This window comes from Necator americanus, chromosome III (assembly GCF_031761385.1).
Source record: "Necator americanus strain Aroian chromosome III, whole genome shotgun sequence".
Lineage (NCBI taxonomy): Eukaryota > Metazoa > Nematoda > Chromadorea > Rhabditida > Ancylostomatidae > Necator > Necator americanus.
Genome location: NC_087373.1, coordinates 38,925,373 through 38,939,872, shown reverse-complemented (window position 1 = coordinate 38,939,872; position 14,500 = coordinate 38,925,373). Strand labels below are relative to the sequence as shown.

The 14,500-nt window shown below is 39.3% G+C and overlaps 2 protein-coding genes across 2 annotated transcripts; one reads left to right on the top strand and one right to left on the bottom strand.

Annotated features, from left to right (window-relative positions):
* Window positions 1-435: 435 nt before the first annotated feature.
* RB195_012327 (uncharacterized protein) lies at window positions 436-2,958 on the bottom strand (the record flags this gene model as incomplete). Its single annotated transcript, XM_064194130.1, has 4 exons — window positions 436-528; window positions 598-720; window positions 782-889; window positions 2,914-2,958. The coding sequence occupies 4 exons, from the start codon at window positions 2,956-2,958 to the stop codon at window positions 436-438; spliced, it is 369 nt and encodes a 122-aa protein (XP_064051713.1).
* A 1,215-nt stretch (window positions 2,959-4,173) lies between these two features.
* Window positions 4,174-14,494, top strand: RB195_012326 (uncharacterized protein; the record flags this gene model as incomplete). The annotated part of the gene is made up of 8 exons (XM_064194129.1): window positions 4,174-4,245; window positions 8,739-8,885; window positions 8,960-9,028; window positions 11,977-12,091; window positions 12,149-12,349; window positions 12,822-12,989; window positions 14,225-14,337; window positions 14,408-14,494. The coding sequence occupies 8 exons, from the start codon at window positions 4,174-4,176 to the stop codon at window positions 14,492-14,494; spliced, it is 972 nt and encodes a 323-aa protein (XP_064051712.1).
* Window positions 14,495-14,500: the final 6 nt, after the last annotated feature.

The window sequence follows — 14,500 nt, the reverse complement described above, 5'->3', positions numbered from 1 at the left end:
TTTTATTATCCTTTTTTGTAGTGGAATCCGCTGAATGACTCTCTGATTGTGGAAAAATGCCATTCTGTTGTCCACGAGCATATAATTTGTTGATTCTGTCAACACCTACATAGGATTTATAGGCTGTACAATATTTCCAGCAACCAGCTTCCAGCGAAGCGATTACTAGCCTCGAAAACCCTGTAGATTAAATTTAAAGGTGAGCAAGAAGGAGTTGAACCAAAAAAAAATTACCCATTAAATCGAAAAACAAACATCAGGTGCAATTTTACGGCAACGATACGCTTATATGTATCAAATAATAGCTGTAGACAAAAAAAAACAATATTTAATGGTCCCTCAAAATTTGTTGACACTCCTAAAAACTGACAGCAAAGTGTTAAGCCGAAAAAAACAAAAACAACAACAAAAAATGTAATTTAACTCGTTGCTTCGTTAAAGATACTGTATCGGATTCGTTCCACAGTAAGCAGAGGCTCTTTTCACCATAGCCGACGATTTTTTCATTTTACGACCAAAAGCGTAGAGCTAAAATAGTGCAAAGTAGGCAGAATAACTCCTTATACCTACATGCGCAGAAGAAAATCCTAGCAATACCGTAATACAATCCGCTGTTGGAATGTGAACATCCACCGCCACTTTGTCGTTGATACTACGAACGTTGAACGTGGGGATTTTCGAGTTATAATCGACACCGTACTCTACCAGGGCGGATTTGATCTGTAACGTTTATTTACAACATTAATTAAGCTAATTAAGAAGGATTAAGAGGTAACGTAGCTAAATTCGACACGTGATCCTTGTATAACTTGTTATGCTCGGGAATATAGCGTAGATCGCTGATAAAAGTCACTGTTGCCAGATATCCCGAGGGACTCGGAGAGCAGGCCTCAATCAAAACAAAAAATAATAATTAAATAGACGAACTTGAAAAAAAATACTGGAAAAAATAATTTACAAATTGAATCGGAATAAGAACAAGAATTGTGTACTTGATTTTTTAGAAAAAAAAGTAAGATAAAATAAATAATAATAATAAAAATGAATAATAAATAGATAAAATTAAATCTACCAGGTTTTGTCGCGATACCGCTTACTGTTTCTACAGCAACTGTTCTTGTCAACGGTACTGACACTCGGATGATTTCTTTCCCTCCTCTCTCTCTCTCTCTTTCTCTCTTTTTCTTTTTCCAGTTTTCCCTCTTTCTTCTACGCCGCTGCAGAGCTCACTGTCTTCGACATTTGTCTGTGTTCATAGCAAGATAGTATTCCATAATTTTTGTTGTTTTTCACAAAAATATTTTCAACATTGTTTTTATATCATTTTGAAGATTTGGGGCGGGTGTGGCGCAGTCGGTTAGAGGTCCGTTGTAGCCATACGGTTAGGGGTTCGAAACCGCCCTAGCGCAACCAAGCCTTTCATCCCTTCGGGGTCGATAAATTGATACCAGACTTGCCTGGGAGGATAAAAACACTGACTTGGTCATCGGCTGGCCCCCGCAAGTCATTGTATGGGTCAACACGCGTTTCAAAACCTCAGCGATTACGAAGTCCAGTAAAACGCATTGGTGCATCCCGAGTGGATTGTGGCGCCAGTGAATTTATTTTATTTTTATTCATTTATCATTTTGAAGTTCCCTCTCTTAATTACCCTAGAAAAAAAACCAAAAAAACAAAAAAAAAACAAAAAAAAAGAAAAAAAAGTAACCTAGACTTTGTTAAGAATAAAATTGTTGTTATTATTATTATTCAAAAAAATACTTAGATGAAAAAATAGTAAATACAAAGGATAAAACCAATATTATTATTGTTTACCTACTTATTTATTTATCTCTTAAATGGCTATTCATGTGCTTATTTAAAATGGAGTATAAAAGGAACAAATAACCCAAATGAACACCAGCAAAAAAGAGTAGTAAAGAGTTCAGAAATATATACGTTTGTGAATACAAGCGAAGAAACCACTAATTACTTGTTTACTTAAGGAAATCGTTAACAGCCTTCCTAAACACCGAAAGCTTAGTCGAAATGGGTATTTCCCGGAAAAAAAATTGAATAGTCCGAGTCAGCTCTGTTAATGGGAAAAAAATTCCCCTCACTGAAGACCTACGAATAGTAAAGTTAATCTTAAATCTAGGACCACGTGTTATAGATTTTTTTTTTGGAATTTTTGGGATTTTTTTCTTAGAATTTTAGAATTCTTCTTCATGTGTTGTCGATTTTTTGAAAGAGAAGAAATTAGAGATTTTCATATTAGTGTGACCGTAGAGGATTTTATGAACCATGACAAGATCATTTCCTCTTCTTTCTGGGGAAAGAGATTCTAAATCAAAGAGTCTATTTCTGGATAATGCACTGGTTATTGTTTACGAAAAGTGGTTGCATCACCGAAGACCTATGGATAATAAAGCTAACTTAAATCTAGAATCATGTGATATCGATTTTTTTCAAATTTTTCTAGAGCTTCTTTCAGAACTTTCAGGATTTTTCTTGACGTGTCGTCCTGATTTTTCGACCAGTTCCACAGAATCTGATAATCAGTTGAGTTTTCTGGCAAAGTTATTTTGAACTCTATCGACTTTGTCTCTGGCTCCTAGGTTGCAGAGATCAAAACTGATGGTACCATACTCATATTATACTATTATAGACGATATTACCGATTATTATTCAATTACGGGTGCCGTGGGTCCCATCTCGCCGTACGTGAACATACGCGCACCTATGACAGGCTGAGCCCGTTGTTATTATAGAGCATGATTATTATCAGTATTCTAAGGATTCTTTACATAGAATTAGTATATTTATATAAAATTACATAAGTAATTACTATCGAATCATTAAGAATTACTCTTATTGTTATGAGTTATTTATTATGATTAAAATGAAATAGGAATGTTGTAGAGAGCCACTTACCAGCCCTATTTTCGCAGCGGTTAGGAACAAAATGTTCCCTAACATTTGTGCACGAAAAATGTCAAACATCACATGAAAATGTGGACGTTTTTCCCAGTTCACTTTCATTTTATACGCACCATTATCGATTATTTCGTTAAATATGCAAATATAATGTAATGTGCACCCCTTTTAAAAAAAGTACCGTAAGAATTGTACTTTTTCGATGATGGCTGGTTGGTTCTCGTTTAATAAACGAGCCACAAATCGTTCAACTCTGTTTTCACAGCACATGCTATTTTCGTACGCAACGCCTGCAAACATCCACAAAGTTATTGGTAGTCTCGACTCATGTTCCGGGGGAAAAAAGAAGAAAAACGTCTCTTTTTTTCTTTTGCACTTACGGTCAACAAATGCTTGCATCAATGAATGTTTAGCGTACCTCACCTGAATTCTTTTAAGAAAATATCGCCAGCAGCAGCGTTTATACTTTTAGGTGAAGGGATTCTCTTTAGAGCAAAAATCAGCTCCGAAATCAAGGAAAACGAATGAATTGGGATATAAAAAATGCAAAATATCACTTAGAATCTTTTCAAACATTATCAACATTGTTAGCATTAGCAGCAGCAGCGTTTATACTTTTAGGTGAAGAGATTTTGTTTAGAGCAAAAATTTAGAAAAAAAACGAAAAAGAATGAAATGAAAAGTGAAGAAAAATCAAAAATGAAGAAGAGTTTATCGATGAAAGTTACGTTTACAAGTAAGTAGTATTCTTTTCTTCTTTCCTTCGTTTTTCTTTCTTTCTTTCTTTCTTTCTTTCTCTCTTTCTTTACTCTGATTCTGGGGGGATTCAACAAAAAAGTGCAAGGTTCACCATCAAAAATTCCCAAAGAGTATAAAAATAAATTTAAATAAAGGGCAGTAAAGCTGTGATAAAAGTGAGATTAATTAAATAGTTTAATTACCTTTAATAAATAATTTTAGTCTCTTTTAATTGAAATAATTGAAATAACGCAAATTTTCAAGCGGATCATAAAAAAATTTCTGGGGGATTTTTTGCATGATTTTCGATTTTCGTCCCATTTTAGGGGATGCCCGGGGAAAAAAAGAGAAATGATGGTCCCGCACGATCTCACTGTCCACTAATAATATCGTCCAAAATTCTTCGGACCATCAGCTGATGCTGATGCTAAAGTTCATGCTCTCGGCCTCGTCATCGCTCGGCGGAGTTGATACTGGGCTGGGGTGGGCGGGACTCGGCAAGGTTGACTGACAGTCAGCATGCCGAACCTCTTCCTGATACTCGGTACTCTGCAACTGTCTGCTAGTGCACAACAAGAATCGTTGCCACAGGTGAATTTTTTCCAGTTTTTATAATTTTTACCCACAAACCCAAAAACCCCGTTCTCTCTGAGGACAAGGGATTTTTTGAGTCGCAGAAAAAAAAAACTCCCGAATTTTTCTTACAAAGAATGCGTAGAATTCAGTCCTTTGTCAAGGGGGAATTCTGCACGAAACCAGTGTGATTCACTGTTTATATAGCACTTCTGATGCGACTGTACATCGCAGTAAAAATTCCCCACTTGAAGTTGGGAAGCGAACAAGTAGATCTCCACTTGTCCCTCAATTAAAAATTTCATCAAAAACATCCGTTTAATTTCTGGTGTGATCGAAGTTCAATAATCAAACAAAATGAGATCGCGGGCGTGAGCCCACGTCCCGTAAGTAAGCCGTCCGTCGCTTGTCAAACAAAACCACTAACGAGCAGATGATGCACTTTTCTCCGATAATTTCTGGAACCGACGCACGATTCGTGTTTTACTTCCTAGTAGGAACAGGCCTCCAGAAAAAAACACCTGTTTCCTACGGAAAAAGATTTTTTTTCTCGGAAACGCGGCGAAATTTCCAGCGTATTCCAGAGAATTTTCCAGACCTAATGAGCCCATAACCGTATAATATGAGACCCCAGATTACTACAGATTTCCAGAAGAGTTTTGTTCGGTGTAATTCCCACGATTAACGCATCAAAATAAAGAGAACTGGTTGTAAATTCTGTTTTTTTCCCGTTTTACAACGGCTTATCGACAATTTTTTTTGCATGAGTCGTGGTCATGGTTTGGTCTCGTCTGATACTCATTTTAAACTAATTATTTTGATTTTTTTCCAAATTATTTTTAGTTCAATTTAAAAAAAAGAAAAAAATGAACTGCGCGGCGTTGATTGATCCCTGAGGAGATGCGCCAGCGGCCGTTCGACTTCAACTCTGAATTGTTTGCGGTTTATTGTTCGCGAACGCATGTGCGGTCTATACAATGACTTGCGGGGGCGAACCGATGCGCCAAGACAGTGTTTTTAACCTTCCCGCGAACTTTGGGATCAATTTATCGAAAAAAAATTCGGAATGAAGATCTATTAGTTAGAATTATTAGTCGATTTAGTTGGCACTGATACAGTTTCGAACCATCGACCGTTCAGTCACCGTGGAACCTCTTACCAACTGCGCTACACCCGCTCCTAAATTCCATAGTTAATCCTTCAAGAAATTACCTTTTCCACCAAATGTCATTAATAAATAATGGTAGTGAATAAAAAAAGAAAATGACAAAAGGCAAATTTTACGAGGCCATATGTACGTGTGTTTTTCTTTACACGAATATTTGGAAAAGGCTGAAGCATTTTTCCAGTAAAAAAAAAACCATTCAGGCAATGAAGAGTCTTTTTTGCAATCTTCCGTGCTTTTCCATACGTGAAATAGATTGTGCTGGAAGATTTTCTATTTCTCTTTCATTCATTCTCAGACTTTTTTCATTGGAATTTTTCTTTTTCTTTTTTTCCATTGGTAGTTTTTGTATAACCAGTAAGAAGAAAATTTCATTTTTTCAATGTGTTTGCTTTGCAATTTGCAAATAGGATCATCTTCGCCAACCACCGTTTCATCGAAAATTCTACGCTCATTTCAGTTCATGTGGATCATCAAAAAAAAAATGTAGGGAGGATTAGCAGAGCAAATCGCGTCACGTAGCCGTCCGATTATGAAAATGTCCGCATAACAATTACCTATTGATTTTTTTTTCGACGTTATCGCTCGGGAGACCTACAACATACATATTCAGGAAGTCGTACCGAGCGGATTATAATTCTCGATGAACTATGATGTACTACAAATTCACATATACTCATTTTTAATTCAATCGATGTTGAACTTAGCTAACGCGACGCGACAAATATGTACATACGCACGATGTTGCGTCATACTCATCGAAAACTGCGCTATCGATCGGCGCTGCGTCACACAGGCAGAGTAGCGGTGCCTGTCCTCGCTTCGCTGCGAACGCGTCACGTTAGCTTATAAATCGAAAAGTAAAAAGTTATGAATCTTTAACTTTTCCATTCTGCCTTTAGTTATTTCAATTGTTTATCTTAGAATAAGTAAACATAAGTAATTTTGAAATTATCCATTCTCGATTTAAAAAATAAGAAAATAAATGCTAAGCTTTTTCTTCGTTCTATTCTTGGTATGTCACTGATGCGTAAATAATGTAAAAAAAAATTATCCCCTATAGATCTTCTCTTTCTAATAAATAAATAATAAGTAGATATATATATAGTAATAGATTAATAATGAATTAATTAATAATGGATAATAAACTTGATTTGAATAAGTAAGCTGTCAGCGTGAATCATCTCGAAAGATGTTTTTTTTAGTGCACTTTAGCACTTTTCGTTCCGCTAACTTGCAAAACTGATAATAAGTCCAGGATACACAATTCTCCATTAATAGAAACTGATTTTAATGTACATAGCTGTACGATACGCTTGTTTTATTGATGGCGATGATATTTATTATAAGTACCGTGAAAACACAGCTGGAACAATATTTGTGTTGGTAAACAACTACAGCCTTCAAAATGGTTATGGACTACCTAGGAGATAATTATCTAACCAAGGGAACAATTAATTAATTAATTAATTGGCGAGCAGTACCCATGAAACGGTACTGATATGTCAAGAGATAAACCTCGAAAGAAACCCTCTAGGTTCTTTTAAAAAAATAGCATCCGTATCCGACATTCCTCCAGCGTCAATCCAGGATTTTAACAGCGTCACTTTTGCCACCGCAAATTCCTCAAAAATGGTGAAATTGTTCATAAATAGCTGCGAAATTGGGAGAAAAAAGAAATTGGCGAATCAGATGTTTCAATTTTGAGTCATAGAATTCAGTCAGTAATTGTATTAAATTACATTTATTGATTTATTTTTATTGTCAACACACTTTTATTTACTCTACATACATGTCGCGATTCTCTAGCTTCATCAATGCTTTCCAAATATTTATTCCCAATACTTGGACCTTCTCAAATCCTACTTATCGATTTTTCGGCTTGACATGCATGAATTTGAATGATTTATTAATATCTATCTATCTACTATCTTATAATATTAATTATTTTAATTCAATTTTTTCCGCATATGTTTTCTTTAACCATAGTACATATGTTTCGTCTAAATTCTTTTTAGACGTTTTTTTTTTTTACTTTTGCGTTTACTGAATTTTCTCTGTCCTTCCCAAGAGAAACTCTTGCATCCGAACCTACATATAGTTGTTTTTTTTCACAGAAAAAAATCTTCTTTTACTTTTTCATTCTGTCCTTGGTTATTTTATTTGTTTATTTTAGAATAAGTAAACATACATGATTCTAGAATGAATCATTTGCGCTTTAAAGAAAAATAAGAGAACAAATACTAAGCTATGCGTTTCTTCATTCGATTCTTGTTTTGTCACTGCAGCGTAAATAATCTTTAAGAAAAAATGATCTCCTCTAGATCAAATGTCCTTCCAATTTTTCATGGACAACCAAAACTGCGGCAAGAGCGTGTACGTTGCGGTAAGCTTGCGATCAGCGTTCTACGCAAATACAAAGAACGCTATTAATAGCGGATTAATCGGGGACTACCTCTATTATTTGTTTACTGACACGATTTCGAAATTTCCAATGGGTTTTTTTGGTTTTTTTTTTCCAAAAAGGTTTGAGTTGAATTAAATTGATTAAATTTTAGTATTCAAGAACTAAAAAAAAAGGATTTGACGAATTTAATCAACAACATGAGAAGAGGATGCAAACGTACATATACTATGCGATTGGGTCACTTTTTCACTCTGCCAAGTAAGCGTCAAGGACTCATCTAAATATTAATTTATTTACTTATTTATTTGTTTACATACACCGATGGTGCACGAAAAAAAGCATATGTGCTCGATAAGTTCACAAACCCACGATTACATCGGTGCTTCGGGGGATTATAGGAGTTATAAAGTAGTAATCTGGACCACATCGACAGTAAAAGTAATAAGAACAAATAAATAAATAAAAATTAGTTAATAAAAAAAAGAAGGAATAATTCTTAAAAAGTGGAATCTGAGCACTATGAAACGTCGAGAACTGCAAATTGAAACCATTACCACATTGATACTAAAAAATAAAAACAAATAAATATAGGCAAAAGAATAAAGATAAGAGAAATAAAGAAAAAAGTGAAAAATAAGCGCTATAGAACGTAGAAAACCGTGCAAATTGAAACCATTATCACTTTTTGGTACGAAAATACACTCTGCTTTCAAAATCCCTACTAACTTATTATTTACGTGATTACTTTCAAAATCCTTACTAACTACGATGAAGGATCTGACTGAGGTAGCAGATTCAAGGATCATACGAGGATATTGGAGGATTTTAAGTTCCACAACAACTACATATAGCAACCAACGGTTTTCCCTTTCCTGTAGTCCGTAAAGTGTACAAAAATTTCTCGAAACACAAAAAAAAAAACAACAGCGTTTCTTGCAGTGTCAATGTATTCCTCCACGCACTGGGACACACGAATGTCAACAATACGATTCACGATATCAAGCTGCAACGCTTGAGGAGGCAATGGCATCATTCCCTGATCTGTCCCTGAATCAGGATGATACGGGACATCTCACCACATTGCAAGTACGCCTATGTCTATCTGAGGAGAATTATCTAGGCACAGTTTCCTTTAAAATAAGCATATTTTTCTGATTCAGAGTGAAGCCACCTGCCAAACACAGGAATGCCTGGATTGTCAGAAGGATCTACGGAAGAAACTGGAAAGGGTACGTAGTGAACTCCGTTGGATGCGTGCGCTTGAGAACCAAAAATGATCCAAAGGATCCTAACTGCTGGATTTACTGTCCTTGAAACGATTGTAGGTAAAGCTCATTTCTCAGAAGATGATTGTTTTATTCATCTCGTCCACAGTAGGGTCAAAGGGACGGAGAAGCACGGTGTATTTGCGTAAGCGACCGTTCTCGAAGCAGCGCGGTGGAGATAGAGGTTGAAATCGCGGTGGGACCGTCGGAAACTGCAGCAACCAATGGTGCTCACAAGGGTCTCCCACGATCTTAAAGGCCGCCCTACGAATCTGAGGTGGTACGGATTTTAGGTGGAGTATTCGTATACGGGATCGTAGGTTAAGGAGAGGTGGAGATTCCGTCCATTTCTTCTTAATTGCCGTAAAAAACGGCCCGCAAGATACGGCTTCGAGCGTTCCGGCGCGCTATTTTCTACAAGGAGTTCAATTGGAGCGCGCCAGTAGTGTGCACGCGCCACATCTTCCGGGCCGTTTTTTTACGGCAATTAGGAAGAAATGGACGGAATCACCCACCTCTCCATAATCTACGATCCCGTATACGAATACTCCACCTGAAACCCGTACCATCTCAGATTTGTGTGGTGATGCTTTTAACCGCTACGCTTCAACGCACCGCTTTGAGCGCAGCTGCTTACGCAACGGCACCGGACTTCATCTCCTTGTGACCTCATTATTACCCACCATCTTCTTAAGAACATGTAGATATGAACAAAATAAGACGCATCATTAAATTTATTTGAATTCGAGACCTACGAATATTTGTGGAGCTTGTGTTGCATAATTAGTTATATAATAGTTGCATAATTGATCAACGGGCAGTCTTATAAATTGGAGCAAAGGAGTTGTGTGTGGATTGAAAATCTCCAGACGCACGATGCGCTTCAGTTCATCTCCTATGTTTTATCATCTGTACCCCGCTTTTCTTCAAACGCCAATAATATTTCCATAAGTCTCGAGCTATAGTTGTCCTTTTGCGACGAACACTGAGTGCATCGAATTCTCCATGTGGCGCTTCCTGAAGCGCCCGACCGCCGAAATCACCACTATCGCGTAGAACCCAATCGCTCACCACGACTGTCATCGTCCAAATGCATCATGTGTCCAGTTCACCTTATCGTACTTTTGTCGGTCTATGGAGTAGCGTTCCTGATCTCAGGTCGTTCACGTACGTCTCTGATGACGTTGCGTTTATTTCCCGACCATAATATACGAAGTTAGTGCATTCGGATATCTCTTCGGACGTTGATGGCTTCCTTTTAGAAATGTGAAAATTTGGTCATGAAGTTGCTACACCATTCTCGAAGTAATTTCGTGATTTGAGCAAACACGTCTTGGCTGTCCGGATCTTTCATGACCGCTTTCTTTTAAACTGAAACAAAGATTTTTCTTTGACGCGTATCACCAATCTGAAGTTGTACGGAACCCATAGTAAAAGCGTAGAGTTCGGGTAGTAAATTGCTGAGCGTGGAAGACGCCGTTTTCTTACGACGGTTTCAGTTGCAACGCTCCACACTTATGCACACGTCCACGAGCGAGTGGTCAAGGATTAATGAGTGCTCCTTGTCAGTCTATTCAAGTAAAACCAATGAATGGGTCACTGAGGAGCCGAAACGTGTACATAGAGCCGTGTTCTGACGTACCTCGCAAGAACTGAAGCGGTTTCCCCAACGTTTTTTTTACGACGATCAGGGAAAGATGAGAGGTACGCTAGGGGTCCCTCAGCACGTCGAAATCGTGATACGCTGCCTCTAAATCCAGAAAAACGCCATCTTATACTGTTGCAATACTTCTATGACTTTTGAGGCGGTACGTATGTGGTCAATCGTGCTGAACCCTGTTCGTAACCCTACTTGCTCGTATCGGCTGTCTTGTCTTGGTTATGGTATTGCTGGTAATTTATTCGGGGTTTTGTATTTGATCCCATCGAAAACGAGTGCCGTGAGTGTTTCCCCATGGTGGCATGTCGCACTTCAGAAGAGAGGACATCTAGGATGACATATCCATCTTCCCTTAGGTGATGAGGTGACAGGATATCGCTGTCGAATAGATCAAAGTAGGCGTTGTTGATGAGCTTCTCCATCCTTCTCGTGCAGTCATTTCTTTTCCTTACGATCCCGGAGGTTGTCGAGTGTCTAATCGAGAATTTCCAGGAAGAGACGCTTCTTGGTACCAAAATCATCTATTTTCGTCGCACAGTCGTGCAGATGTTCTATGAACCGATCATATTCATGGTCGACCTTGTCCAGTGCACTATCAAGACTCGATTGGAAACAAAAAACGCCTAGTCTACCGTACTCCTGGTACTCCGTCCTGTAAACTTTGCGGTCTTCTCTCCTTATCCCGTGAAGGTAAATCTCCCTCGCAGAAGGCATTGGTTGGGTCCCAACTTCGGTACACTGGGAATTCGCACTTTCACCGTAGAAAGGAGCTTTTTTAAAAGATGCGACCTTTTACGTCCTACACTCCTCATCACAATGAACATAGAGAGCCTCTCCGTTGCTCGTTCCTCTGTAGGGCGTGGGTCCACCTGTGAAGTTTCTCAGGCCTTCTTTGAGGCTACAGAGAGGATAATACACTGAACAATGTTATTGTTCGCGTTGAAATCACCAGCATTGACCTTGTAGAGGATATGGTCTTCTCTGTAAAACACCTTCGGATGCATCTAGAAAGCTTCGAGTTCTTCGTAGGTCGATGTAGGAGCAACCATTTGTCCATATTGGTGCTGTCCTTCCTATAAAGTCAAAAGAAGCTCTTTCCCATTGTTTCGCTATTATTTTCGTCCTCAGCCTAGATGTCTCTGGTTCACTATGTTCCCATATTTTCCAGAGTGAACCTATAGCCCTTTTAACGCTGCGCAACCACACACTTTGACCGCTTGAACAAAATGTCAACTGTAAGCTTGTATTTTAGGTAGGATTGATGGCTGCAACCATAGACAGTGTCATCCAAGCGCAAAATACAACCAGTACATGCAAAAAGTATAGATTTGCTAGGAAGGATGAGGGAGTGTACGAGAAAAATTTGGGTAAGAATTACGGCTGCATATAAATAACTTGGTTCCAAATGAGCCATTTTTATTTAGACCACGATAACGATGATGACGATGATAGTGACGATAGTAGTTCGGATGAAGACGAGAAGAAGAAGAAGAAAAAATGGGAAGAAGCAAGAATGAACATGAAACAAGCGAATCCAAAAATCTTCTTCTCACGATATTCACATCGTCACAAGAGGCAAATGCCGGAATCAACTATCGATCCTACCACCGGGCAGACAATAGTTGGTTAGTGCAGGGGGAAGTAGTTGGAAAACCCATGGAAGGGACTGGCTGGACAAAATCGTGTCCATTTCCACCTTGACGATGTTTTAAAAAGACCTGTGCGATCAGTTTCTTTTTTTTCCATGGAAAAAAAAGCAGTAAAACGCATGCAAAACATCATTCCAGCAGAGTTTCTATGCAAAATCAAAATGTGGAAAATAACAGCGTTTTCCATTCCTTTGGTTGACGTTCTGTAATCAATCCACTAAAAAAATGTACGGACACCTTGTCCTGTCTTATACCTTTCACCGGTGGAAAAACCGAAGCGTTAGCGTTCCATGAAAACAACTGTGGAATTTTCTTTTGAATTTTCAACAATTAATTCTTAACCTCATCTAACAGTTTCGTTACATCGCGTATTCGAGTTTTGTGAGACTGGAGACTTCTGAGATTGTGTTGTGCATCTCTCCACGTCCTTACTCTCAAACTTCTTCAGGAGAACGATTCGTTCTATCTTGTTCTTCCAAAGGAGTCACTACAGACACCAGTGGTACGGTATCGCTTTGCTCTTCTTGTTGGATATGGAGGCGCTTGCCTAGTAACTACTCTCCGCAGTACATAAACGAACTTGTCTGTGACGCTACCGACAGCAACTGCTTAAGCGGTAAGTCACACATCAAAAAAACAACGAGATCTTCAACATTAAAGGCATCACCCCACGAATCTGAGGTGGTGCAGATTTCAGGTGGAGTATTCTTACAAGGGATAGTAGATTATGGAGAGCAGGATGATTCCGTCCATTTCTTCCTAATTGCCGTAAAAAACGGCACGGAAGATGCGGCGCCGCGCAAGGCTGGCGCGCTCCAGTCGAACTCCTTGTAGAAAAAAGTGCGCCAGAACGCCCGAAGACGTATCCTCCGTGCCGTTTTTTACGGTAATTAGGAAGAAAAGGACGGAATCACTCTCCTCCCCATAATCTACTATGCCGTATACGAAAACTCTACCGGAAATCCGTATCACCTTAGATTCGTGGAGTGATGCCTTTAAAGTCAACGTGCCACAAAATTGCCGTGGTACGGAAACTTCATGGAAAATGCGGACTTCAAGTTGTAGATTACGGAGACAAGCGTGGGTTCGCTCAGTTGTCCCTAGTCGTCCTAAACGATGGCGTGTGAACCGCTTCAGTTTCTACGAGAAACTCTAGAACACTCGTGAAAACATGAATACGACGTGGTTCTCTCTAGAGGGCTGTGCGCAACCCATGCAAGCATCGGTGGTTCAGTGGTAGAATGCTCGCCTGCCACGCGGGCGGCCCGGGTTCGATTCCCGGCCGATGCAACGTTTTTATCCGCTCATTTCTGATGTTGTGCTCACATATGGTCCCATCTGTACCCATAATTTGTGAATATGATGTGATGTCGTGACGCGGCACGTTGCAACTAATTCCGTATTAAAGGCATCACCTCACGAATCTGGGGTGGGGCGGGTTTCAGATGTGGTCTGTCCATACGTGGTCGTATATTATGGAGAGGAGGGTGATTCCGTCCTCTTCTTCTTAATTGTCGTAAAAAAAAAACGGCCCGCAAGATGCGACGCGTGCACAAGGCTGGCGCGCCCCAACCGAACTTGTTACGGGAAATAGCCCCCCGGAACGCTCGAAGCCGCATCTTCCGGGCCGTTTTTTTTTTAAGTGGTAATTACGAAGAAGTGCACGGAACCAGTCTCCTCCCCATAATCTACGACCCCGTATAACTAACCCCGTAGGCATAACCCATCTGAGACCCTCACCACCCCTGCATCACGCTCGTTTCTGTAATCTACTATCCGAACCCTACGTTTTCACTGGGGTTTTGGTACCAGATCAATTTCATGACACGCTGCCTTCAAGCGTTAATTTAGGATACGCCACATGTGGAATTGGACACCGAACGATTGAGGTAGTCCGCAACGACAGCGGTACACTGACTACCGTAGCGCTTAGCGCCGGATCGTACTGCGAATGTCGTGTAGCGGTATGTCGACTACTTTTCCTTAACTCGGATAATTCCATACAACGAAAATATGATAAAGTTTCGCTTACAGGTCAACTCCGCCATTCAATCTCTCGTCACGGGTGCAGGACTGCAAGCTACGCTGCCAGCACTCAATTCTACTCCCGTTGGCAAATGACCTCTT